The sequence below is a fragment of the Sorex araneus genome, chromosome 5 (genome assembly GCF_027595985.1).
Source record: "Sorex araneus isolate mSorAra2 chromosome 5, mSorAra2.pri, whole genome shotgun sequence".
Taxonomy (NCBI): domain Eukaryota; kingdom Metazoa; phylum Chordata; class Mammalia; order Eulipotyphla; family Soricidae; genus Sorex; species Sorex araneus.
This window is the reverse complement of record NC_073306.1, coordinates 21,539,932-21,566,389: the sequence shown is the minus strand read 5'-3', so window position 1 is coordinate 21,566,389 and position 26,458 is coordinate 21,539,932. Positions and strand designations below refer to the sequence as shown.

Below are 26,458 nucleotides of genomic sequence, written 5' to 3'. Positions count from 1 at the left end.
TGGGTCACACCCGGCGATGCACAGGGGTTACTCTGCACCCTGCTTGAAGGACCGTATATGTATGGGACGCAGGGAATCGAACCCGGGTCAGCTGCGTGCAAGGCCAACACCCTACCCGCTGTACTATCGCTCCAGCCCCAGAAATCTTCCTACTTTATTTATTTATTTATTTATTTATTTTTAATTTATTTATTAGTGAGTCACAGTGAGGGTACAGTTACAGATTTATACATTTTCGTGCTCATGTTTCCCTCATACAAAGTTCGAGAGAGTTGGGGCTGGAGCAATAGCACAGCGGGTAGGGCGTTTGCCTTGCATGCGGCCGACCCGGGTTCGATTCCCAGCATCCCATATGGTCCCCCGAGCACTGCCAGGAGTAATTCCTGAGTGCATGAGCCAGGAGTAACCCCTGTGCATCGCCGGGTGTGACCCCAAAAAAAGCAAAAAAAAAAAAAAAAAAACAAAGTTCGAGAACCCATCCCTTCACCAGTGCCCATTCTGCAGCACAAATAAACCCAGCATCCCTCCCACCCCCACAATCCCATCTCCCCCGACCCCACCCTGCCACTGTGGCAGGATATTCCCTTTTGTTCTCTCTCTCTAATTAGGTGTTGTGGTTTGCAATAAAGGTGTTGAGTGGCCATTGTGTTCAGTCTCTAGTCTACATTCAGCATGCATCACCCTTCCCCCGTGTGGCCTCCAACAACATTTTGCTTGGTGTTCCCTTCTCTATCTGAGCTGCCTTTTTCCCAGAATGAGAGACCAGCTTCCAAGCCATGGAGTCAACCTCCTGGTACTTATTTCTACTATTCTTGGGAGTTAATCTCCTACTCTGTTATTTTATATTCCACAGATGAGTGCAATCTTTCTATGTCTGTCTCTCTCTTTCTGACTCATTTCACTTAGCAAGATACTTTCCATGCCGATCCACTTATATGCAAAGTTCATGACCTCATTTTTTCTAACAGCTACATAGTATTCCATTGTATAGATGTACCAAAGTTTCTTCAACCAGTGATCTGTTCTAGGGCACTCGGGTTTTTTCCAGAAATCTTCCTACTTTAAATCTATGCAATCTAGTGTCTCTACTGAGATCGTTTTTTTTTTTTTTTGCCTTGAGCAAACTTTTATTTAAACACTGTGCTTTACAAAGTTGTTCACAATGGTTGTTTCACGGATTCAATGTTCCACCCCACTGTGGCCTTCCCTCTGCCACTGTCCCTAGCTCCCCCCCCCCCCCCAAGCCTGCTGCTCCCTTGCAGGCACTAACAAGAGTCTAGCAAAGCTCTGGCTAAAGTCGCGCCTGAGGATTTGAGGAGCTGTGGGTGCGAGTTGGGCTGTCTGTGTTACACTGTTTCCACTCACTGAGCTTAGTGGGCTGCTACTCAGTTTCCCCATCTCATTTTCTTGTTTCCCCGGGGCCCTCAGTTCTGGAGCAGTGGCAGCCCGCTCCCGGGGGATTGGAGCTGAACGGTCAGCGGTCAGTGGTCAGCGGCAGGCGTCTCTCTGGCCTCTCTGATCAGTCCTGAAGCTGGGCTGTTTCTGGCAGTGGCGGGAGCCCAGTGTGAGTGGGTGTGGAGGGGGGCAGTGGGCCTGGGCAGGGTGGGGACTGTCCCATTCCGCTAAGACACGAGAGGAGGTCTGGGCCCTCCTGGAATAACTCAGCTGCCGGAACCTCTCTGAGATCCTTGAGTGATGATTTTCAACTAAGAAAGTTATAGAAGCAAGTACTGGCGAGATGGGGTGAGGTGCTAGCCTTGCACACAGCTGGCCTGGGTTCGACACTGCGTATGGTCCCCTGAGCCAATCCCTGAACACAGAGCCAGGAGGAAGCCTGTTGATGAGATAAATTTGAATAGTTCCATGAGGAGAAATAGTATGTAGGAAAGAAAATTATGGAAAGATATTTATGATAATTTTTGAGGGTGGGGAAGGAAATACCGAAGCTGTGTCACTTAAAAAAAAAAAACAACAATCTAGGGGCCAGAGCCATAGTATGGCAGGTCGGGTGCTTGCCTTACACACAGCCAACCCGGGTTCGATCCCCAGCACCCCTAGGGTCCCCTGAGCCTGCCAGGAGTGATCCCTGAGTGCAGAGCCAGGACTAAGCCCAGACCAAGGATGTGGGTCCAAAGCAAAAACAAACAAACAAACAAACAAAACAGCCTTTCTGGAAATCTCCAGGATTCCCCAATTACAAATATCATAAATATTGTAATGAACACAATTACAATCAATTATCGTAAATATTGTAATAGAATGAAATTAGGCTTTCTCCTGGACAGCTGCCCTGCCCTTAGGGAATTCCTGTTCCCTCAACTGTCCAGCTGTCTCCCTGTTTGTGGGCCCCCAAACCATCTCCTGGGGAGGCAGTTTCGGGGTCACTGCTAGCTGCTAACGCATGGGGCCTCTGCCTCGAGGCCACTAGCAGGCCACCATTTGGGGGGTCCAGCATCCCACCTGATGGGGCCTGGCCAGAGCCAAAGGACTAGCCAGGGGTCCCTGTGGCCAGCTCCATGCCCAAGCTGCTTTATTCAGAGACTGGAGGGACACCAGCCACGATGAGCAGCTGGGAGGGAGGGAGGGAGCCCCCAGGTCCCCATCTCGAATCCCTCCTTCTGAGACGGGTGGTCTCTCAGCGAGGGGCATCACCACCCATCAGGTTGGAATTGGCCACGAGAGGCCGGATCCTGGCCTGGACACTGGTGGCCCCTGAGTGCCTGGGGCCCTTTGCTGTGCAGCTCACTGTTGCCCTGCCCAGGTAAGTGCCAGGGGCAGCCGTCCCCTGCCCTTCCCGCCCCAGCTGGAGGCCTCCTCCCTCCCCTCCCCACAGCATTTAACTGACTCTCCAAGGAAGAGATGGAGGAAGGTATTTATTTTCCCACCTGGCCGTTGGAGAGAGAACATTCTGGGGCCGGAGCGCTAGCACAACAACAATGCTGGCCTTGCACACCACCAACCGGGTTCCTCCCATACGGCCCCTTCAGGAGTAACTCCCCAGTGCAGAGCCAGGAGCAGGTCCTGAGCACTGCGGGGCGTGACCCTGCAAGCAAAACAACAGCAACCGACCCTCCCCCCAAACCCCCAAAACAAAACCACAATTTTTTCCCAGACCAGCGAGGGTGCGGGGTGCACCCCTGCCAGCCCAGTCCCGTGCTGCCCTGCGCTGGCACACAATGGCACTGCAGTGAGGGTCGAAGGGGGAGCGGGGGGGGGGGGGGGGCACTGCAGTGAGGGATGAAGGGAGAGGGGGCGGGGGGGGGGGCACTGCAGTGAGGGACGAAGGGGGAGCGGGGTGGGGCGGGGGTCACTGCAGTGAGGGTCCAAGGGGGAGCGGGGCATCCTTTCCAGCGTGCAGGGCGCTGGCCTAGCATGCCCAGAGGGGAACCGTTGGCGTCCGCCCCACCTCGGCCCGGGGTTGACAGGGGCCTGGCAGGGCAGAGCCGGGCGTGCCGGGTGCCCCAGACCGCCACCGTGGCCCGCAGGGAGGGGACTGACTCGCCCAGGAACTGGCTCGCCTCTGCCCGCCCCGTGCTTCCTGCACCACCCTCAGCAACCCCGCCGACGACGGGGACAGGCCATGCTGAGCCCCTGGCCTCTCGCGCGCTGCCCGTCAGTCCCCCCCAACTCGCCCGTGCTGCGGGCGGGGCTGGAGTCCGCCTGGCCCGAGTCAGCCGCCGTCAACGTCAACGCAGCGGTAAGGCCGTCCCCACCGCCCCCGCAGGCCTCCGGAAGCCGAGCTCCCGCCTTTCCCCCCTCCAGCCCGGCCGCCTGGGACCTGGCAGGCACCGTCTTGCGCGGGCAGGCAGGGGCCTGTGGCCTCCTGGCCCCCAGCAGGATGGGCGGGCCTGGGGGGCGGGGAGGGCACCGCGGGGGCTTGGGGTCACCCTCAGGCAGCTGGCCCTGGGGAACCGGAGTCCAGAGAGTGAAGCTGTGCTGACTCGGAGCTGGGCTTGCGGAGGGGAGGGAACCAGCCCAGGTGTGACCCCCAGTCAGACCCCCAGGAGTCCACCAGGGTGGCTTCCAGCCAGCACAGGAAGTGGCGGGAGGCTTGTGTGGGGGCGAGGCAGGATGGAGCAGGACCAGGACCAGGCACCCTGAGTCTGCCTGCAGGGCTCTGGGCCACTGTGCTCCCTCTCTCCCTCCCTCTCTCTCACTCTCTCTCCCTCTCCCTCCCTCTCTCTCCCTCTCTCTCTCTCTCTCTCTTTTCTCCCTCTCTCTCTTCTCTCCCTTTCGCTCTCTCTCCCTTTCTCTTTTTCACTTCTCTCTCCTCTGTCCCCTCTCTTTCTCTTCTCTCTGTTTCTCTCTCTCTCTCTCTCTCTCTCTCTCTCTCTCTCTCTCTCTCTCTCTCTCTCTCTCTCTCCAGTCACCCACCTCTTACAGCTCCTGTGAGACAGCTCTGAATTCACTGCCATCCCCTCTCTGTCCTGTCCTCGCCCTGCCCCCACCCCCACTAACCCCATGCACTGTTTTACTCTGCCCAAAAGCAACTGAGAGTCTGGTGAAGGGGCACAGCTGGCAGTGCTCAGGGGTTGCTCCTGGCTCTGCATTCAGGAATCACTCCTGGTGGCGCTCTGGGGACCACATGGGGATGGAATCCAGGTCAGCGGCATACAAGGCAAAAGTCCTACCCACTGTCCTGTAGCTCTGACCCCATAGAAGTATTTAACTTGGGACGGAGGTGAGAAGGGCAAGGGTTTTGCTTCATTGCTTGATTATCTAGTTACACGTGTGTCTACCTCTGTTTACTCCCTCCCACGCGCCTTTGTTCTGTGGAAGACCAGAGCATATTCACTCATTCCCTGGACGCTTTCCGAACATCTTTTGTGTTCAAGGCCCTCGGCATTTTACTCTGTGTGTGTGTGTGTGTGTGTGTGTGTGTGTGTGTGTGTGTGTGATGTGCTGATGAATCAGTGTTGACCCTAGTGCTGGCTTAGTCCACACCAGGAAAGATGAAGCACAGATCAGCCCCATTTAAAAAGAGTTTGGGGGGGCCGGATTGATAGCACAGCGGGTAGGGCATTTGCCTTGCACGAGGCCGACCTGGGTTCGATCTCCGGCATCCCATAGGATCCCCCAAGCACCGCCAGGAGTAATTCCTGAGTGCAAAGCCAGGAGTAACCCCTGAGCATCGCTGGGTGTGACCCAAAAAAGCAAATAAATAAATAAAAAGAGTTTGGGGGCTGGAGCCATAGTACAGCAGGGAGGGTGCTTGCCTTGCACATGACTGACCTGGTTTTGACCCCCGGCATCCCTATGGTCCCCCATGCACCCCCAGGAATGATTCCTGAGTACAGAGCCAGGAGTAAGCCCAGAGTATTGCCAGGGGTGGCTCCCCCAAAAACACTTCACCAAATAGAAAGAGCTGGGGGCCTGCGAGGGCACAGCGGGTAGGGCATGTGACTGACCTGGGTTCAATCCTGGCACCCCCTATGGCCCCCTGAGCCCCCTGAGTGCAGAGCCAGTGGTGGCCCCTCCCCCCTACACACATACAAAAGAAGAGCTTGGCTGGAAGAGATTGCCCAGGAGGAGAGGCACTTCCTTTGCTTAGCCCTTCAGTTGACCCCGTTCAACCCCGGCACTGCACATGTTTTCCTGAGTTCCACCCGGGGTTACTCTGGGGCATAATAGAGCCAGGAGCGGCCCCTGAGCACCACCAAGTGTGACCCCATTAAAAAAAAAAAAAGAATGGAAAAGCAAAGCTAGTCAGAGATGCAGGGGTGTGGGTCAGTGGCGGAGCATTTGCCTTGCACCTGTGAGGCCTGGATTTGGTTCCCCGCACCACGTGTTCCCCAGAGCACTGCGGGGAGAGACCCCTGAACACTGAATAGCTCCTGAACACAGCTGGGTGTGGCCCCCACCCAGTAAATAAAACAGAACAATGAGGAAAGAAAAAAGGGGGGGGAGAAAGAAGGGAGGGGGAAAGAGAAAGAAGGATGGAGGGCAAATATATTCGGGAGAAAATATTCAGTGCTCACGAGTCAGGCTCTCTGCAGATGCTCAGAAAGCGAGGACCAGCGCCTTGGGGCTCACCCCGGCTCAGAAGCGAGCCCGCAGGCTTGGGAACACCCAGAGGACCCTTGGTCAGCGTACGCTGGCAGCGGGTCGCGCCGAGGGCCGGCTCAAGGTTCAAATCCCAGCGCTGCCTTATCAGCAGCGCGCCTTGGCCTTGCCTTGGCGTGTTCTCAGGGCGAGGCCCACACGCGAGGGGCAGGAGGTGCTGGCAGGGCGCCTGGGCGGGGCAGGGTGACCGTGACAGGGACGGTGAGGATGCCCTGGCCTCCGCCCCAGCTGCTGCTTGCTGGCTCCTGGGGGATGGTCCCTGGGCCCGCAGGGTGCACAGTCTGAGCTCTGCGGAGACGGGGGTCCCGACCCGACCCGACACTGGCCTGCCCCAGGCCCCCAGGGCCCCCACTGGCCGAGTGAGCAGGTCTCGCTGTGCTGCCTCTCAGCCTTCCGGAGGCCCCTTCCCGGCCGGGGTGAGGGCTGGGTGTCACACCTCCTGCCTCCTGGTCAGGGGGCCAGCGCAAGGGGTGGACACCTGTGGGGGGTCCGGGTGAGGGGGAGCAGGCCGCCAGGGAACACTGGGGTACCAGGCCCCACAGCCGCAGGAGGGACCCTGCAGCCGGCAGAGAAGTATCAGGAGGCTGTTCTGTTTGGGGCCACGCCTGCGGGTGCCCAGGGCCTACCTCTGCTCTGTGCTGGGGGCGGGGGTGTCGGGGTCACACTCGGCCTCTGCATGCACAGCATGTGCTCCCGAGAGACCGCCCCCTCCTTTTCTTTTTTGGGGTCGCAGTCAGTGGTGCCGGGAGGAGCACTCCTGAAGATGCTGGGGGAGCACGCGGTGCTGGGGGTGGAGCCTGGCGCCCACAGGAAGCAGTGTCCTCGCTGCCCCAGGAAAGGTCCCTCGCCTCTCCTTGTCCGGCTGTGGGGGTCTCTTCTCACCCCGGCTCCCTGGCCTTCCCTCTGTGAGACGCCAGCCCGCTGCGTGAGTGGGGCTGGGGCGAGCCCCTGACGGGGTCCCGGCCACTGAAGGGCATTTGTCTCGGAGACCGCGAGCTGATCCCACGCGCGTTGTCTCCTGACCAGCGCGCGCGGGTCCGAGGCCCTCCTGCCTGTCGTGTCGCCCTCAGTGTTCACCCAGGGAGTTCCTCACTCTGAGTCTCAGGGGCTTCCCCTGGGGCTTCTCTCTGGCAGGAGGAGGCTCCGCGGGCATCTGGCTGCACCCGGCTCAGCCCCGCCACACCCCAGCCCTGCTGCCCCAGCCCTGGGAGCCCCTGCCCCACTGTCACCACCACCCTCCGTCCACCTCTCACTCACGCAGCCTGAAGGGAGCACTTCTGGAGAATGAGGACAGACGCCCTGCAGGGGCGGAGTGCGGGCTCGGCCGTGGCACTCACAGAGCATCAGCCAGAGCAGACACAGGCCTGGGTGCTGGTGGGGGGCCTGAAGCCGCATGGGACAGAGGCCAGGGCGGGCATCACAGTCGGGCATCCCTCCAGCTAGGCCCCACCTGCCAGAGTCACCGCGTGGACCAGTACCAGCCCCCATGCACTGGGTGGGTGCTTGGTCATTTGAGGTTCTCCATTGTGAGTGCTCCTTCTCCCCAACCCACATGCCCTTCCCAGCCCCTGCTGGGGACCCCTGATTTCCCCCCTCCAACCACCCAGTGCCTTTTGTCTCACCGTCCCCCCCTCAGCCAGGTGCCCCCCCCAGCCAGGTGGACGCCATCAGTTCAGTCTGGTGAAGCCTCTGACTGGGAGAACAGGAGAAGGCAGTCCTGGGGGGCTCCCAGGGAGGGTCCAGGGCGAGCCCTGTGGGGTGGGCAGGGCCCACTTTATGTATTTATTCATTTAGGTCTGGGGCCACTCCCGGGTCTTGGATCTGGTGCACAGCCGAGCTCCAGCTCCCTGCCCCACCCCCTGGACACCAGTGATCTGTCGGAGCAGGTGGGCCTGTCCTGTCTCTGCGAGGCCGCTGGCAGCTCCCTGGCCTCCTGCCACCTTCTGGCCTGACCCCTTGAGAACGCGAGGACGCTTGAAAGCCAGTGACTCGCTGCCCGCGTGAACTGGAGGCTCTGGGGCCCTGAGAAGCTCCCCAGAGCCAAGAGAGCCCGTGGGGGGGGGGGGGGCGACAGGGCTGGACCGGTGGGGTGGGGGAGACGGGAATCTTGGCTGTGGCTGGCAGGCGGGCACTGGGCCCTTATGTGGCCGCGGTCCAGCTGCAGCGGCGGCACAAGTGTGGGGGCTCCGGGAGAAGGGGGGCAGAGGGCAGTGTGGGGAGAGGTCAGGACGGGGTGATAACAGCTGGCGCGGGAGGGGCGGGCGCGGGGGGCGGAGCAGCGGGCGGGGAGGCCGGGGTGGCCGCGGCTTCCTCCGGAGCCTGCTCAGGTGACCCGCGCGCGTCTCAGCCGGCCGGCGGGGGGCTCGCAGCAATGATCCAAAATGTGGGGACGCAGCTGCGGAAGGTAAGGAGGGTGGGCGGGGGCGCGGCAGGCAGCGGGGCGGGGCTGCAGGGGACGGGGCTCCCGGGAGAAGATTGCAGTTTGCACTTCTAGGCTGCAACTCCGTTTCCCGGGGGACCCCTGGAGCCCTGTCCGCAAGGAGAGCGCGCCGCACGGGGAGGGGGCTGCTTTGGATCGGGACAGTCCCGCCCAGCAAGCCCTGGCTGACCTCCCGGAGGTCGGCGAGTTTTCTCCTGTCCCGGGGCGCGCGGGGGTGCCGGGGTGTAACTCTCGAGCGGGGACTCAGAGGCGCGCAGGGCCCGTGTGTGCGCGCGCGCGTGCGCATAGATGGGGGGAGTCCAGGGCGGCGGGGACAGTCCTCCCTACAGACGGCGGGTGCCAGACAGGTGTCCCCGAGGTGACTCCGCAGAGGACGCTGCCCCGGAGCCTCTTCTCAGGGACTTTGGAGCTGAGATTAGAAGATGAGGCATAAGATAGACCCAGCGCTAGGTGCCCGGCCGGGCCTTTGATCTGGAGAAGGTTCCCGATGGGGGAAGCCTCAGGGGTTTACGCAGCTTTCTCCCCGCTCTCTGCTCCACACCAGGTTGGCAGCACCTCCTCAATCTCCACTCCCGTGGTGTGTGTGTGTGTGTGTGTGTGTGTGTGTGTGCGCACATTTAACCCCTGCTGTTGTGTCAGTTCCCACCTGTGCTCTCCCCTCTACTGCAACACACAGCGTATCTCTGCTAGGAGTGGACCCTACTTCCTGTCATCCGGGTCTCAGCTCTGGTGCCACCTCCTTCAGGCAGTCTTCCCTGAATTCCTTCAGTACAGAGATCCCCTTCTCGCCTGTCCGTCTCTCCCCAGCCAGGGAGTTGCATGAAGCCCATCTTAGCGCTTCCTGCCCCGAGTCCCCAGAAATGCATCCTGAATAAATGCCCCCCCCCCACCCCGGGCACTCCTCTGGAGACTGGGCAGGACTGAGCAGCTGGGGAGAGCGTCTTCCAGGAGGGGCTGTGCTGTAGGGGGGTCTTCTGCCCCACAACTCTTCCCCACTGATCCTCGCCAGTGACTGGGGGGGTGGGGGGGATGGGAAAGGGACTTAATCCCTGTCACCGTTGTACTACAGGACCAAGGACAGTACAGGCCCTGGGTCCCATCATCTCGCCGTAAAGGAGCAGGGAGGCAGTGGGGTGGGAGGCACGGGCTTCACGGCGCCCCTTACAGTTACCCGAGTCAGTCCTGAGCACCACCAGGTGGACCCCATGAGACAGAGGGGGAGGGGCGCGGGGCAGGGAGCACTGTCTGAAACATTGAGCGCTTGCTTCTATGCCGCGCGTGCGTTTGGGTCGGGCTGTAGCTGCCGAGAGCCCGCCCGTGTTGCTCGTGCTGACTGCCAAACCGAAGCCCCGCACGAACTGCGGAGTGCTCCAGGACTGAGTGCTCTCACCGAGTGCTCTGGGACAGGCCCAAGTTCCCTGGGATAGACAGCACCGTGGTCACGCCCAGGTCCCAGAGAGGAAACCGAGGCTCCAAGAGGTCACGTACTGGCCCTGTATGCCAGGGGTGGCAGGTGGCCCTGCGGGATTTGAACCCGCGCTGTCCTGACGCAGCCCGGCTGACGCCCTGCCGTGGCGCCTCGGGAGCAGGGGGTGTGGGGCCTGGAAGTGGGGCCCACTGGGTGACAGAGGTGACCCCGAGCCAGCAGAGAGCGCTCTGCCCTTGGCCGCCACCTTGGGATCGCCGCTGCGTGGCAAGCTCCCGGGGCAGCTTCGGAATTCCCAGGGCTCCCCGAGAGCGCAGGGTTTGGAGCCGGTTTCCGGGTTGTCCCTAAAGCTGTTTTGAATGAAAAGTGAGAAAATTCCCAACCCCTCTAAACGCTCTTCACCGGAGTCAAGTGAGCTGGGCTGAACGGGGCGGGAGGGGCTCCTCAGCACACAAACTTGGCTTTAGGGGCCGGGGCCACACTGCTGTGTACATAGACTCCCCCTACAGTGCTTAGGATCACTTCTGGAGGGCTCAGGGCAATACGTGCCGGCAGGAATCAAACTGGGGGCGCCTGCCCGCCCAGCACACGCTCCAGCCCTTTGAGTACCCCCTCTGCCCACCTCTCAGGGTGAGTGGGGTCCTGGCCAGTATCTGGGCAGGACAGAGCATGAGCACTTGGAGAGGACGGCCTGGCTCCTCCCACCACGAGGCCCGCGGGCACTCAGCACCGTGTCCACGTGAGAAATGGAGGGGGGGCACGCGGCTGCCATGCTGAGGGCAGAGGGTGGAGGGGAGCTGTGTGCCCGTCTGGGGTGCTGGGAAGGTCGCCCTGCCCCATGCCAGCCTTTGCGTCTCGTCCGGAGCCCTTTCTCCTCGAGCACGTGCCGTGTCTGCGCCCGGTGTGAGTCCCACGCTGGCACAGAGAGCCGGGCAGTGGCAGGGCTGGGCAGGTGACGTCTACTGCGCCCCCGGGAAGCCCCTGGCCCGGGCACCATTGCCACAGGCTGTTGGACGGGAAACTGCCAGGAGCATCGGGGTTCAGGTACCCACCGACCGTGCCCCCTGTTTCTCCCCAACCTGCGTACGGCTGCGGGTGCTCCCTTAGCCGACCCCCTTCTTTTCTCTCTTTTTAAACTGAGTACCCGTGAGATGGAGCATTACGGAGCTGCTCATGATGGGGTCTCAGTCATACAGTGTTCCAGCACCCATCCCCCATCCGTGCAGTGTGCATCTCCCAGCGCCAGCGTCCCCATTTCCCTCCCATCACCCCTACCTCCCCCCGGCCTCTCTCTCTGTCTCTCTCTCTCTCTCTGTCTCTCTCTGTCTCTCTCTGTCTCTCTCCGTCTCTCTCTGTCTCTCTTCATCTCTCTCTGTCTCTCTCTGTCTCTCTCCGACTCTCTCTGCCTCTCTCCGCCTCTCTCTGTCTCTCTGTTCTCTGTCTCTGTCTCTGTCTCTCATTTTGAGACCTCCCCTTTTTTTTTTTTTTTTGCATCACACCCTGCAATGCTCAGGGGTTACTCCTGGCTCTGTGCTCAGGAATTACTCCTGGTGGTGCTTGGGGGACCATGTGGGATGCTGGGGATTGAACCTGGGTCGGCCTACCTGCTGTGCTATGGCTCTGGCCCCGAGGCCCACCCCTTCTGAGGGTCTCTGTTAGGGTAGGGGTGTGAAGGTCAGTGCCTCGACAGCCCTTGGGTTAGAATCACATTTCCACTCCATTGTCTACCACGGGTCCCTGGGACCCAGACCCAGCTGCTCCCCCTCGCCCTCTGGGTGCTCCCGGGGGAGACTCCTGAGAGCCGGGTGTTTGTGAGGAGTTCTGGAGGCTGGTTCCGAGGGGACGCGCAGCCTGTGGTGGAGGAGGGAGGCAGGGGGGCCTTGGCTGCAGAGCTGCTGCCCCAGCGAGCTGGCTGAGTGGGCGAGTGACCGGCTCAGCTCCCAGGGGCCCAGAGGCGACTCCGGGAGCTTCCTGGGAGAGGCTCCGCCAGGCCCTGGGCTTCAGCCTGTTGGGAAGCCACAGGCAGCCCTTGGGTGTCTGCCCCTCGTGCCTCTTCTCCCTCCTTCAGAGAGCCCCCGGCCTGCCTGCTCCGGCCCGAACCCCGCCTCCTTGGGAGCCTGTCGAGAAGAGAGCACTGTGAGCTGCCGGAGGGCTGGGTGGGGGCAGAGACGCAGTGAACAGGGAGCCACATAAATGCACCCTGAAAATCCATCCGGTGGGAACAATGATGAGCAAAGGACGTCTGAGTGTGCCGAGCGTGCCCGGACGCATTTGCTACTTCTTACACGTCTGTGAAGTGGGTCGTAATGTCATGCTCATATTGAAGATGAAATGGAAACAGAGAGGTTAAGTAATTTGCCTGAGGTCACACAGTGATTAAGTGGTATTAACTGCTTGTGAGTGGGTGCGGATGGTCTGCAGTGGGGGAGAGGGGAGGAGCCGGGCCCGTGGGCAGCTCTCTGCAGTTCAGGTGGGTTGCCTGGTGGTGGGGACCAGCCTGGCTAGGAAGGAGGGCGGGCACAGCAGCTGCAGGTCTGGGGTGAGCGGGAATGTGCTGCGGGTGCCCTGGGGGTGGGCTGGGGTCACAGTGCTGGGGGCTGTGGGGTCCTCCCTCCCAGCCCCTGTGGCCCTTGGGGGTGCTCGGGTCCCAGGCACAACCCCTGCTCCCGAGCTCAGCCCCCAGGACCTCATGTCATCCTGGTGGGCTCGTGTGGCCGGCAGGGAGGGCGTCCCGCTTCTGCCCGTCCACCCCCTCACACGGGCCCGGCTGGCTGGGCAGGGGGGGCCCAGGGCAGGCACTGCACACATCACGCTGACGGGACGCTGGTGCCGTCCCCGCTCCCGGCTGGGCCCTGTCCAGCTCAGAGCCCGGCCCCCCTGGCAGGCAGCACCCTCAGCTCAGAGACTCCACCTACTGCCCCCCATGGCCTCAGTTTCCCCACTGGGAACCCAAGTCTCTTCCTGTGGCTCTCACTTGATCGTCGGCAGATGGAAGACTTTGTAGGATGGAGAACTGGGTCTTCCTTCCTTCCTTCCTTCCTTCCTTCCTTCCTTCCTTCCTTCCTTCCTTCCTTCCTTCCTTCCTTCCTTCCTTCCTTCCTCCTTCGCTCCCTCCCTCTCTTCCTTCCTTCCTTCCTTCCTTCCTTCCTTCCTTCCTTCCACCTACCCTCCCTCCCTCCCTCTTTCCCTCCCTCCCTCCCTTCCTTCCTTCCTTTCTTCCTTCCTTCCTTCCTTCCTTCCTTCCTTCCTTCCTTCCTTCCTTCCTTCCTTCCTTCCTTCCTTCCTTCCATCCTTCCACCTACCCTCCCTCCCTCCCTTCCTCCCTCCCTCCCTTCCTTCCTTCCTTCCTTCCTTCCTTCCTTCCTTCCTTCCTTCCTTCCTTCCTTCCTTCCTTCCTTCCTTCCTTCCATCCTTCCACCTACCCTCCCTCCCTCCCTTCCTCCCTCCCTCCCTCCCTCCCTCCCTCCCTTCCTTCCTTCCTTCCTTCCTTCCTTCCTTCCTTCCTTCCTTCCTTCCTTCCTTCCTTCCTTCCTTCCTTCCTTCCTTCCTTCCTTCTATCCTTCCACCTACCCTCCCTCCCTCCCTCCCTTCCTTCCTTCCTCCCTCCCTTCCTTCCTTCCTTCCTTCCTTCCTTCCTTCCTTCCTTCCTTCCTTCCTTCCTTCCTTCCTTCCTTCCTTCCTTCCTTCCACCTTCCCTCCCTCCCTCCCTCCCTCCCTCCTTCCTTCCTTCCTTCCTTCCTTCCTTCCTTCCTTCCTTCCTTCCTTCCTTCCTTCCTTCCTTCCTTCCTCCTTCCTTCCTTCCTTCCCCTGATGCTGTGCTCAGAGATCACTCCTGGCGGTGCTCAGGGGACCCATATGTGGTGTCAGGGTCTGCACTGGGGTCAGCCTCCTGCAAGGCAAGAGCCTTCACCCGCGTACTATCTCTCCAGTTCACCTTTTCTTTTTTTAGAATTAGTTTTTTTTTTTCTTTTGCATTTTGGGTCACACCGGCGATGCTCAGGGGTTCCTCCTGGATCTGCACTGAGGAATTACTCCCGGCAGTGCTCGGGGGACCCTATGGGATGCTGAGGATCGAACCTGGGTCGGCCACATGCAAGGCAAATGCCCTACCCGCTGTGCCATCGCTCCAGCCCTAGATTTAATTTCTTTTTAACTTTAGTTTCCTGCTTTTGAGCCATACCCAGTAGTGCTCAGGGCTTACTCTTGGCTCTGCGCACAGGGCTCACTCCCGCTGGGGCTCGGGGAGACCATCTGGGGTGCCGGAGATTGAACCCAGGTCAGCTTCATGCAAGGCGAACCTCCAATCTCTCTCCAGCTCTCCTCCTCTTTGTAAAAGTGACCCACCCGAGTCCTTTTTTATTCCTCGTGCCCTCCCCTTCTTTCTTTTTTTAACTGTAGGAGTACTGCTGTTTATTCAACTATTGATTAAGCTGCTTGAAGTGGGCATGAACTCCACATTACTTTTTTAAAAAAATTTTTAATTGAATATTCGTGAGATAGCCCTTTACAAAGCTGTTCATCATGGGTTTTAGTCATACAGTGATGCAGCCCCCATCCCTCCACCAGTGACCATTTCCCACCACCAATGTCCCCTGTTTCCCTACCACCATCCCCCAACCCGCCACCCCCACCCCAGCCTCCCTCTATGGGAGACACTTTCCTTCTTGCTCTCTCTCTCCTTTTCCTTTTGTGCATTATGGTTTGCAGTACAGGTGCTAAGAGGTCATGGCGTTTGTTCAGGGCATTCGGTATTTCTCTCCAGACAGTAAGGCTGGGGTAGCTTTTCAGTTGGGTGGCCACTTCGGAAGTGACTGCCGAGGCTTCCGGAAGTACAGGGAGTTGCAGGGTTAGCCCATCTGACCCCGAGAAAGCCTGGAGACTTCAGTCACAAAGCCCACATACCTGAATTTTCAGCAGATTATGTCCTGGTGAGATCTGTCCTGAGACCGTGGACTCAGGCTGGGGGTATGGCGGTGATTTTGGATTGTGGAAGCAAGCAGCTGCCGGGGGCTCTGATTGGGTGGGCACCAGGCTGACCCGCCGTCCCCCCAATTTACCCCAGTCTGTTCAGCCTTGCTCGGGTCCTCGATTAACTGTGGCTTTTGATCTCTTTCAAGATTTATTTATGGGTCTCTGAAGCAAGGCTGGTGGTAGAGCTTACATGGTGGTGCTGGAGTTGGTTCACAGGGGTGACTGCCGGTGCTTCCAGGAGTATCGGGAAGTGGGGGGAGGTAGCCCACCCCAACTCCGAGAAAGCCTGGAGATTTCAGTCACACAACTGCATCCTCAAATTTTCGGCAGATTATATCTTGATGAGGTCTGACCAGAGATGGTGGAGTCAGGCCGGGGGTATGGCGACAATTTTGGATTGTGGAAGCAAGCGGCTGCGGGGGGCTTTGCTTAGGTAGGCTCCAGGCTGACTGCCCCCCTGCGATTTACCCCAGTCTGTTTAGCCGTGTGCAAGTCAGAGATCAATTGCGACTTTTGATCTCTTTTGAGGTTAATTTATGGGTCTCTGAAATAGGGCCAACACATAAGCTTGTACCTGAGCTTGAACAGCTGAGCCGGAGGTGGTTTGTGGGCGTGGTTCCTACAACCTAACTTTGGCTGTTTAATTTCTTGGCAAACTTGGTCCCAAGTTGTTGGGGTCCGGCCAAAGGCACAGTGGCAATTTGGGGGTATCGGGAAGCCTGAAGGCACCATCGGGCTGCTGATGCACTCGCCCTGCAGGTGCAGGTTGACCCGCGGGTGGTACCACTCCTCCTCCCCTTCTCTCTGTTCTTGGCGTTGTGAGGACTGGCCTGCCCGTAGAGCTCTCCCTTTTGTTGTTTTTATTTGGGGGTCACACCCAGCCGTGCTCCACAGCTACTCCTGGCTCAGTGCTCAGGGGTCGCACCCATGGTGCTTGGGGACCCAGATGAGCTGGCGCAGTTTTATCCCTGGTGCCGACACCCTTGGCCGTCTGCTCACTGTGGTTGTGCCCCCTTTTGCCGTGGTGCCTCTGCAGGCTCTTGGGAACAGCTCTTTTAGTTGAGACACACAAACTATGGTGCCAGTGAGCACTGAGGTCCTGCAGGGCTAACACGTGTGAGCCAGAGGACACGCTTCCTGGCCAGGGTGCTAATACATCTTGCATTTGGGGTGCTGGGCTTGCAGGTCCTCAACCCTTTTTGTGATGTTCACACAAACCTGGCTGTCGAGCAGCCAGAAGTCAGTTGTGGTGCCAGGGATCTGCCAGGCTTAAGTGGCAGATCATGCTCGGTGCATGTGGGACACCGGGGATTTGAACTCATGACCAGATGCTTGCCAGGCGGCACTCTCAGTCCCTGTGCTATTCCTCCAGGCCAGGCTCTACCCTTGCCCTCTCTGGCCTCCTCAGAGTTTCCTCGGGGGCCCGCTGAGGGGGCGGGGGCAGGAGGGAGTCAGATGAGGTGGACAAAGCCAACTTCTCATCAGGCACTGAGTGTGAGCCATCTTGACCCTTCCAGGCTCCCGGCCTCTATGCGTGTGGTGTCAAGGACGAGGACACAGAGGCCCGGGTGCGGGGCCTCTGGGAACTCATTCAAGAGCAAACCCTCGTCGGACCCCAAGTTACAAGGGGGCAGGGCCCGTGTCCTGGGCCGACCTGTCGGGCCATGGGGCCGACTTCTCTGCCTTGTGCTTCTCTGTCCCTTGCTCCTGGGACAGCGGGTACTGCCGGCTGGGTCCTCTGCCAGCTCCCTGGCCACGGGCCTGGTGCTGCCCTTCTCCCCGACAGCCTCCCAGCGGGGAGGAAGCAGTGTCAGGCCGGGAGCAAAAGGACCTGGGCCCCGTGATTTGGGGACACCAGCTGGACTTGTCCTCAAGTGCCCCCAGGCCGGGACAGAGGGAAGCCTGGGGGCCCCTCATGGCTGATGGGGGCAGGGCGGGCTGCCTGGAGGAGGCAATGGGGTTAGAGGCCCTTAAGAGATGGAGAGAAAGCAGCATCCAGGGTGGGGTGGGGGTGGTGAGGGGATTTAGAGGAGCCCTGGAGGACCACTGCGTCCGAGTAATATATAACTCATGCCCGGGGCTTCTTTAATAACAACAATGGCCTTTGGCTAATCAGACATTTATCTGTGAGGAGTCCGGCATCTCTGGAGCGGGCGGGGTGTTTACACGGGGCTGGCCTGGGTTTGGTCGACGCATCCCTTATGGTCCCCTGAGCACCCCCAGGAGTAAGCCCTGAGCTCTCAAGGTGTGGCCCCCAACAAAACCCAAAACCCATCATGCGTCTCCTCTGAGGAGCCCGGGCAGAATGAGCCTGAGGAGAGGAGAAGGCAGAGCCCAGCACTCGCCACCCCCACCCCATCCTGCGCAGATCAGGCCCGGGGCCAGTCATGCCCGGAGCATCCTGGGGGAGGGCGCTGGCCTTGCACACGGCGTCCCATGTGGTCCCCTGAGCATAGCCAGGAGTGATTCCCGGTGCAGAGCCAGGAGTGACTCCAGAGCACTGCTGGTGTGGCCCCCCAAACAGAAATCAAAACAGAAACCTCGTTGTGGGACAATCTCCGCAGATGTCACTGTTACCCCATTACTCTCGATTTGCTCGAGCGGGCACCAGTAACGTCTCCATTGTGAGACTTGTTGTTACTGTATCAAAGACACCACGGGGAGCTTGCCAGGCTCTGCCATGCAGGCGGGATACTCTCAGTAGCTTGCCGGGCTCTCCCAGAGGGATGGAGGAATCGAACCTGAGTCAGCCACGTGTAAGGCAGACGCCCTACCCGCTGTGCTAGGTACAGTACAAGATGTATAGTACAGCCAGTACAAGATAAAACTAAATGAAATTTGGGGCCGGAGAGATTGCAGCACAGCGGGGAGGACTGCTTGCTGGCATGTGGCTGACCCGGGTTTGATCTCCGGCATCCTGCATGGTCCCCTGAGCCCCACCAGGAGTGATCCCGGTGTGCAGAGCCTAGACTGATTCCTGAGCATTGCCGGGTGTGGCCCCCAACCGGGAAAAAAAAAAGTCAATGTAATTTATTGATGTAAGGGTCACCCCTAAGCAGAGCTGGGAATAGCCCTGGAGCACAGATGCCACGTCACTCTCGGAATGCAAAGCCCAGCACCTCACGCATGTGGGTGCGTGTGCTCCGCTGAGCTCCCGGCCTGGTACACAACTTTCCTTGTCAGGCGCGTCCCGGTGGGGCCGGGAGAGCTCCCCGGGTTCACGTCTCGGGCCCCGAGCTTGGCCGTGTTCCGCCTTTCCGTCTCTGGCAGCACCTGGTCACTTGGGATGTGATGCGTGGTGCTGTGCCCCGCCTCTCCACTCCTTGGCGCTGTCCTGAGTGTGACCTCTAGAACGGACTCTGGGCCGCCCCGGGGGTGTGGCGCTGCAGGGCCTGGAAGCGGGCAGAGGTCGCCAGGGAGTGGTCCTGGGGCCTCAGGCAGCGCGGGCAGCACCTCAGGGCTGAGGCGCAGGTGAGTGCCCAGCTGCTGGCCCCAGCTCCCTGTCCTGGCTCTGGGCCGGGACTGGAGGCTTCCTCTGTAACCGGGGGGGGGGGGGGGGGGGGGGGGGGGGGGGGGCTGGGGGCGTCCTGCTGTGTGTGGCTGGGAGGGCTGGGGGCGTCCTGCTGTGTGTGGCTGGGAGGGGCGGGGCATCCTGCTATGTGTGGCTGGGAGGGGTGGGGGGGGGCATCCTGCTGTGTGGCCTCTGTCCAGCAGGTCAGTGACAGGCTGGCCTTCACCTGGAGCAGTTTTAAAGGGCTTAAAACTGCTCTTTAAGGGACTGGAGCGATAGCACAGCGGGTAGGGCGTTTGCCTTGCACGTGGCCGACCCGGGTTCGATTCCCAGCATTCCATATGGTCCCCTGAGCACTGCCAGGTGGTGATTCCTGAGTGCAGAACCAGGAGTAACTCCCGTGCATCGCCGGGTGTGACCCAAAAAGCAAAAAAACAAACAAACAAAAAAAAAAAAACCAAAAAAAACAAAAAAACCCTGCTCTTTAAAACTGAAGGGCCGAGTCCCCAGCTTTGAGGCAGGGGGTCCCTGGGAAGGACGGGGCGAGAGTCAGGGCCCCTGGACTCCTAACTCCGCGGGGAGCCGTCCCTGGCACCCATGGCTGAGGGAGCCGCCCCCCCCACACCCCGCTCCTATACCCGCTTTTGGAGGTGAAGCAGTTTGCGGACAGCAGGGGCACGGGTGGCTCAGCGGGGTAGACTGAGGCCGGAGGGACCCGAGCATGTGGGGCTGTGCGGGGGCAATGGTGCTGGTTCCGGAGCCCACACTGGTTCTGAGAGTCAGGGGGGCTGGCTCCTGCAGAGACCCCCACCATGGAGGAGAGCCGAGCCAGAGCCCAGAGCCCGCCTCGCCCCAGCTCTGCTCTGACGCCCCAGGAGGGGGGAGGCTGGAGGGCCCCGAAGTGCCAGGCACCGTGTCAGAGCCCCGGGGTGGGCACCCCACCAGCACCCCCTATCCCTGGGCACCCCGTGCCCCCAGGGCACCCCTACCTTCCTCCGGGCACCCCCACCCCGCTGCCTTTCACTGGTCATTGTTCTCAGGGACCCTCCCAACCCCCCAACCCCCACCCCAGCCCCTTCTGCCAGTTCCCTTTAGCCCAGCTGTGAACTGAGGCTCCTGCCTCAAAGGGGGCTTCAGAATGAGAAGTGTCCAGGCAGCTCCGTCCCCGAGTCCTTTGCCGTGTCCAGGCGGCTCCTTCCAGGGGTCTTTGCAGGACCCCCCATGCCCCACCCCTGAGAGGCTCTGTCCGTATGTTCAGTTCCTGTGGCTGTAACGGGGGTCCCTCTCCGCAGAGCTCCTGGAGGGTCTCCAGTGGTTCTCGCCCCCCGGGACAGGGGGGACAGGGGCTCTGCCTGGCCCTGAGCTGGCGTTGATGGCATTCAGCCGGCATCAGGCTGGGCCAGGGTCCGAGCGGGCTTCAGAGTCTCGGCCGACCATTGGGGAATAGCCAGGGCGGGCCTGACCTCTGAGCACTCAAGGGATCTCCCTGCACGTCTGCGGGTCCCCTGGCCACCGGAGCAGGAGTCCCAGGGCCCGCTGGACGGCCAGGCCTCTCCAGGCCCAGGTGTAGCAGTGACCAGCGGGAAGGTCATTGAAGGTGACCGATTCAAGAGGACGGCACTGAGCGTGACCTGCAAAGCGTGGCAGCGCGCCCTGACCTCTCTGAAGGCTGCAGGCGCCGTGGGCCTGGGGTCCTGTCCTTCCTGTCCTGCACCCACACGCCCTTTGGCCGGTTTGGTCTTTTCTGGGGGCCACCATCAGCTGTGCTCAGGGATCACTCATGGTGGTCTCGGGGACGCTCTACGGTGCCGGGAGCCCAGCCCAGGTGGAGTTTGGTCTCTCTCTCTCTCTCTCTCTCTCTCTCTCTCTCTCTCTCTCTCTCTCTCTCTCTCTCTCTCTCTCTCTCTCGGGAGGGAGGGGCAAGGGGAGGTCCCCAGTGTCGCGCAGGGCTGGCTGTGGGGCGTATGCTCCTGGGGAATCGAGCTTAGGGCGGGTGGAAGCAGGGCATGTGCAGTGCTCTGGAGCTGTGTCCTTACCCTCTGGGCTGCCTCGCGGCGCTCTTCACTCTAAAGTGATCGCGTTCCTCCGTGCACCGTCTGTCCTGTTTGCTGCTGTGTCTCCAGCGCCTGGGAGGTGTCCGTGCCTGACCTGGTCAGACTCAGAATCCGCCTCTTCTCTGGCCTCCTCACCCGTCTGCTCTGTGTTTGCCTCTTCCCAGACGCGTCCTGTCCTCTCCAGCGCTCAGATCTGTCTCCTGGGGCCCGGCCCTAGGCCACGCGGAGTCGGGCCCCCTTGCTGTCTCTCCTAGGGGTTGGTGTGTTTGTCTGGGGCCGCCCCTCTCCCCGCTGTCCCCCTGCTGCAGGCCAGGGCGTCGTGGCTGGCCTCGTGAGTCCCTCATCACCCCCCCCCACCCGAGCCCCAGGGGGCCCGGTTGGTCACGGCAGGCGAGGTCACCACCGCTGAGCTGTGGACAGATGGAATCATGGAGGCCTTTTGTGCATAAACGGCCACGGGGCTAGAGCCGCCCCGGCACTTGTGTAACTGGGGACCGAGCAAGAGCTACGGTGACAACTCGAACCAGGCCAATAGCAGGCCGCTCGCCGGGTCCCAGCCGCCGGGCTCTGACGCTGAGCTGTGTCTTTTGGGAGGCCAGGGAGGACCCATGGCGACCCTTGCAGGCCTCGGATCAGATGCCGAGCAGAGCGGACCAGGTGGCCCTCTGGGGGGGTGAGTGCCACTTGGTGAGCGCAGGGCATGCGGTCAGCGTGTGGGTGGTTAGCGTGGGAGACGTGGCTCGTGTGTGGCACCTTAGTGCTGGCACTGGTCTGCGTGGCTGCAAATGCCACCGATTTGATCCTGCCCTGCCGAGCACAAGGCCCGGGGTGCCCAAGCTGGTGGCTCTGTTCCACAGCCCCCGGCCCCTGTGGGGGCCTGACCTCTCAGGGCCCGGCAGGCTCAGGCCGGTGTGCAGACGTCTGGGGGCTTCTGGGGAACAGCCTCTGACCCTGGTGGCCGGCGGGTGGCCTGCTGGACAGGCACGTGGGATGTGACTGGTGCAGAACAGGACACAAAGTCCTGTGTGTCCCCCCTAACCCCCCCCCACTGCTGTGTTCCCCGCACTCTCCTGGGGCCGAGGGTCCCCCCGCGCCCACCCGCTAGTGTGGTTAAATCAGCCTCAGCTTTTACTTTTTCTTTCCACATCTTGAAATTAAAGCTGTGATTTACAAGGACACTCACGGTTTCAGACAGAGTATTGCAGCCCCCACAGCACAGCACGGTGCCCCCCGTGCGCGGCGTCTGGAACGCCGGGATGAGGGGAGACGCCGTCTCGGCCCTCTCAGAGCACTTCCTGCAGGCCAGAGCGCGAGCTGCGTCCGCGAGGCCACGAGGCTGCGCGCTCACGGGACGGATGTGGGAAAGTGGGTTCCGAGGGTGCGAGGTCACTGGGGAGACACGGAGACAGTCCCCAGCGCAGCCTGAGGAGGGCCCTGCGGCTTCCTCGCCTTCCTCTTCCCTGCCGACTCATCACTTTTCAACAAACCTCTGCCCTGGGGCGGGGGGGACCAGGACGCCCCCGGGCCGGGGTGGGAGGGCCCTGGCCCCGCTGGGCTGCAGAAACGGGGCTGAGGCGGGGAGCCCCTGCTGAGGCCTGGCCCGCGATGCCCGGGTCTGAATTCCCAAATCGGGTCCCCGCCCGCCTCCTGCCCTCCTGCCCTGATGAAGAGCCCGTCTTGCGTGCTCTGGGGACAGGAGCCGGGTGGGGGGGGGGGAGAGGGGAAGGGAGGTCAGGAGGACGGGACCCTCTGGGGCGTCCGAAGGGTAGGGGACGCCCAGCTGGCTCTGGCTCTCTGCAGTGGGGAACTGAGGGGAGGAGCCAGGGCGCCTGGAAGGGGCCACCGGCCTCCAGCTTCCGGGACAGGAAGTCCCAGCTGCCACCTGCACGCGCGGGGTGAGGAATGTGTGCGGGGAAGGGAGGGCCTCTTCCTGCCCCGCCCCGCCTCTCTCCTGCTCGGCGGGAGTGTGCCCGAGAGTATACGTGCATGTGTGTGCCTGTGTGTGTGTGTACATTGTATGTGTTTGCCTGTTTGCATGCATGTGCGTGCCTGTGTATGTGCGTCTGTTTGCATGTGTGCGTGTCTGTCTGTCTGTCTCTCTTCTCCTCCGCTGGAACGCCCAGCCCTGGTTCTTTCCCCTCCTGGTTTTCCTCTGCTTTCCCTTCCCCCTTTGCCGGCAGGGATTCACCCAGCCACCTTCAGCTCTGCCGGTTTCCGGACTGGCTGCACCCTCGCCCCTCCCAGGCAGCTGGGCTCTGGCGAGGCGGGGACTGGGCAGCGGGGTGGGGGCGGGCACACAGGTGGGACACTAAGGACTTTGAGGGGCCCTGGCCTGCTGTGTACTGGAAGGAGGAGCTGGATGTCTGGTGCAAATGGCCAGGGGTGCAGCAGTAACAGACTCTGAGTGAAACATACTTGATGCGAGCCCCACTCTTATTTCCCTGTTTGTGGCTCTGCCCGCCACATGCAGCTGTGTAGGTGTGCACATGTGTGGCTGTATCTCTGCCTGCACACATGTACCTGTGTAGGTGTGCACGTGTGTGGCTGTGTCTGCACACATGCAGCTGTGTAGGCATGCATGCATGTGGCTGTATCTCTGCCTGCACACATATAGCTGTGTATATGTGCATGCATGTGACTGTGTCTCTGCCTGCACACATGCAGCTGTGTAGGTGTGCATGCGTGTGGCTGTGTCTCTGTCTGCACACATGCAGCTGTGCAGCTGTGCATGTGTGACCATGTGTGTGCACGTGTGGCTGTGTCTTCTGGGGTCTCCCCAACTTCAGAACCCCCAGTCCCACTTTTCCTCCCGGTGCCGCCATGCCATTTCCCCAAGTGAGAAGCAAGGCAGAGGGACCCTGTGGGGCCCAGAAAAGGCCGGCCTGCTCCTCCTGCTGGCGTCTGTCTGCCCCTCACGCTCCTCTCGAGGAGACGGGATGCGGGGTCTGTCCGCTCCTCAGTAGCTGGCCCAGCTCGGCTCCAGGCCCCACTCTCAGCCCTGGTTTCCTGCCCCCACGGCGGGCAGGAGGAGGACAGCAGCGAGGGGACAGGACCCGGGCTGGGTCCTGGCTCTGTGGTCCTGCGCTCCTCTGGGCCCCGTTCCCTGAGCACCTCGACAGTGACCCCGTGAATGGTTGGTTGCCTGCCCGTGGGGGGATGGGCGGCGTTCAGGAACCGCCTTCCCTCTGTCCCTCTGCCTCTGTCCCCTGGCGGGCTCCCAAGAGGGCCAGGGGAGGTCTGGTGTTGGGTTTCAGAGGAGGTTATTTTTGCCCGTGAGGCTGGAGGGAGACAGGTGATGCTCTGACTCCACATCCCGGCGTGGGGTGAGGGGGCAGGGGGGCACGGGCCCCTCACCTGAACCCCTGGCCTGTGTTCCCTCTGCCTACAGTGGGTGACACGAGTGGGAATTGGGGACCTACCAAACAGATTCCCCCAGAGCCAGGCTCTGCGGGACCCCCTGGGCCGGGGGGGATGAGAGAGGGCGTATGCCTGGCAGTGAGTGGGGTGTCCAGGCGAAATGGACATGGCTGTGCTGGGGGGTTCCAGAGGTGGGTGCCCGGAGCATGGAGACCAGGAGGCACGGCAGGGATGAGGAGGGGGGAGGGGGTGTGCTGTAGGCAGCAGGACGGGCTTGGGCAGAGGGACCAGAGGGTGGCATCTGAGTGTGAGGGCAGAAGTCGGGTGGCTGGGTGAGGGTATGAGTGAGCCGTGAGTGCTGGGTGGTCTGCACCTGGCCTTGGGGGCCTCGTTCAGGAGTCTGTCCCGTCAGGCAACCCCATGTCATGGTGGACGGGTCTCAGAGACGCTCTAGCTCCATGCCCCGTCTCACGGAGGACACTGGGGCCCAGAGAAGTAATAATAAGACGTACCCTTTAGGGCCAGAAATGTGACTCAGTGGCTGGGGGGCGCTGTTGCATGCAGGAGGCCTGGGCTCGGGCCTGGCACCGAATCATCCTCTGAGCACTGGCAGGAGGGACTCCCCGAGTCCCTGCAGACAACAAAGACCAACTTGTACTCTGGGGCCACATCCCCGACTCAACTACACTTTTCATTTTTATTTATTTATTTATTTTGCTTTTTTGGTCACACCCGGCGATGCCCAGGGCTTTCTCCTGGCTTTGCACTCAGGAATTACTCCTGGCGGTGCTCGGGGGACCCTATGGAATGCTGGGATTTGAACCCGGGTTGGCCGTGTGCAAGGCAAGCACCCTACCCGTTGTGCTATCGCTCCGGCCCTCAACTACACTTTTTATTTATTTATTTTGTTTTGTTTTGCTTTTCGGGCGACACCCGGCGATGCACAGGGGTTACTCCTCGCTCTGCACTCAGGAATTACTTCTGACGGTGCTGGGGGACCATATGGGATGTTGGGAATCGAACCTGGGTCAGCCGCGTGCAAGGCAAACGCCCTACCCGCTGTGCTATCACTCCAGCCCCCACTTTTTATTTTTAAGATTTTGGTTTTGTTTTGGGGCCACCCCTGGTGGGTTACTCCTGGCGGGCATTTGGGACCATATGCGTGCTGGGGCTCGAACCCAGGTTGGCTGTGTGCAAGGCAAGCGCCCGGCCTGCTGTGCTGGCACTCTGACCCCCTAGTACTAGGCTCCGTGCTGCTGGATTGCCAGCAGGCTCTCCTCCTCATTTGACTCTGTTTGCATTCCGCAGGCGTGCACGTGTGCGAGTGTGCGTGCATCTCCGGCTCCGTCTCCGGGCACCCTGGGCGTGCGTGCGGGCCGCTGCCTCCCGGCCTTTTAGGGAAGCAGGAGACGCAGCAGGCCTGGGGGAGTCTAGGCTGTTGGCAGAGGCTCCTCCTGCCTGCAAGCCCGTGGGCAGCTGCCAGGTCTCCGAGAGGCTGGCGCGGCCACACAGGGTCTGGGTCTTGGTTTGGGCAGTCCCCCCAACTTCTCAGAGTGGTCTGGCTTGGACAGTCAGGCTTTTCGTGGGGCTGGGCTGGCGGCTCACAGTGAGACAGAGCCTGTTTCTCCGGCACTCGGGGGCCCCCCTCCCAGTCCTGCCCACCCTCTGGTGGGGAGAGGTAGCTATGGAAACAGGGTGGAACAGAGCCGTGGCCTGCAGGAACACTCTGCTCTGGGCAGCGTGGGAAACAGTGGGGGGCTGGGGGGCTGGCCCTGGGGGTTGGGGCGGGAGGGAGGAACTGCAGGTTCTGGCCGTTAGTGTGGCCTGCACAGCCCTGGCCGCAGCACTCACCCTGGATCCCCAGCTGGGCCCACCTGGACCCGGCGTTTCCTGCCTCGCTGTCCCCAGCGCTGAAGGGGTTGGCTCTGACCCGGCAGGACCGGGGCAGGCCTCGGGCCCAGCGAGCAGCTCGGCCAGCTGAGGCTTTGGCTGGGATTAGCCGATCTGGCCAGGTCTGCTGCGGCCGGGGAGCGGTGCCTGGCCTGCAGCCGGCCGAGAGGGCACAGCTCTGACCCCCAGGTGCCCTCCCGGCTGCCCAGCTGGCTCCGCCTTCCTGGTTAGCCCTCCTGGCCAGCCCAGGCCCGGGACTCCAAGCTGCACGGCCCGGGGAGGCGTGGCCCGGCCTTGTGCTGCTATTGGCCAGGTGCCGCCGAGCTGAGCACGCCCCTGCCTCTGATTGGCTGGAGGCCTGCTGGCGGCCCGCCCACCTGGGATGGACGGGGAGGCTGGCGCGTGAGTCAGCTGCCCCTGGCCTCGACACAGGGACTTTTCTGGAGGGTTAGGGTGGGGGTGGGGGGAGGGACACCACCGTGGGGCCTAGCAGGGGAAATCGTGGCGGGACCGGCGGAGGCCAGCAGACAGGCTCAGACCCGCCCCCCCCCCCCCCCCGCCCTGAATCCTGGCGTGGTGGTCTTGGGGGTTTGACAGGCGCTGTCCCCTTCCCAGTCCCCAACCAGCATAGTGCGTGACAGCATCGGGAGGGGAAGGGGGCTTGCTCGGGCTGGGGTCTGAACCCAGACCCTGTGCAGAAACCTTTGGGAGCAGCGTCATGTGCGTGCCTGCTAGGCATGAGCACT

General features: G+C 61.3%; 1 protein-coding gene across 2 annotated transcripts in view; it reads left to right on the top strand.

Moving 5' to 3' along the window:
• The first annotated feature begins 3,574 nt into the window (after window positions 1-3,574).
• ACOT11 (acyl-CoA thioesterase 11) overlaps window positions 3,575-26,458 on the top strand; it is a 48,604-nt gene continuing 25,720 nt past the window's right edge. The window contains exon 1 of one of the 2 annotated variants that reach the window (XM_055140213.1): window positions 3,575-3,697. In XM_055140213.1, the coding sequence (XP_054996188.1) occupies window positions 3,581-3,697 (117 nt within the window). In that variant the 5' untranslated portion in view covers window positions 3,575-3,580. Of the gene's footprint in view, window positions 3,698-8,348; window positions 8,468-26,458 lie in introns of those variants that run through there. The other variant, XM_055140215.1, reaches the window with a different exon arrangement.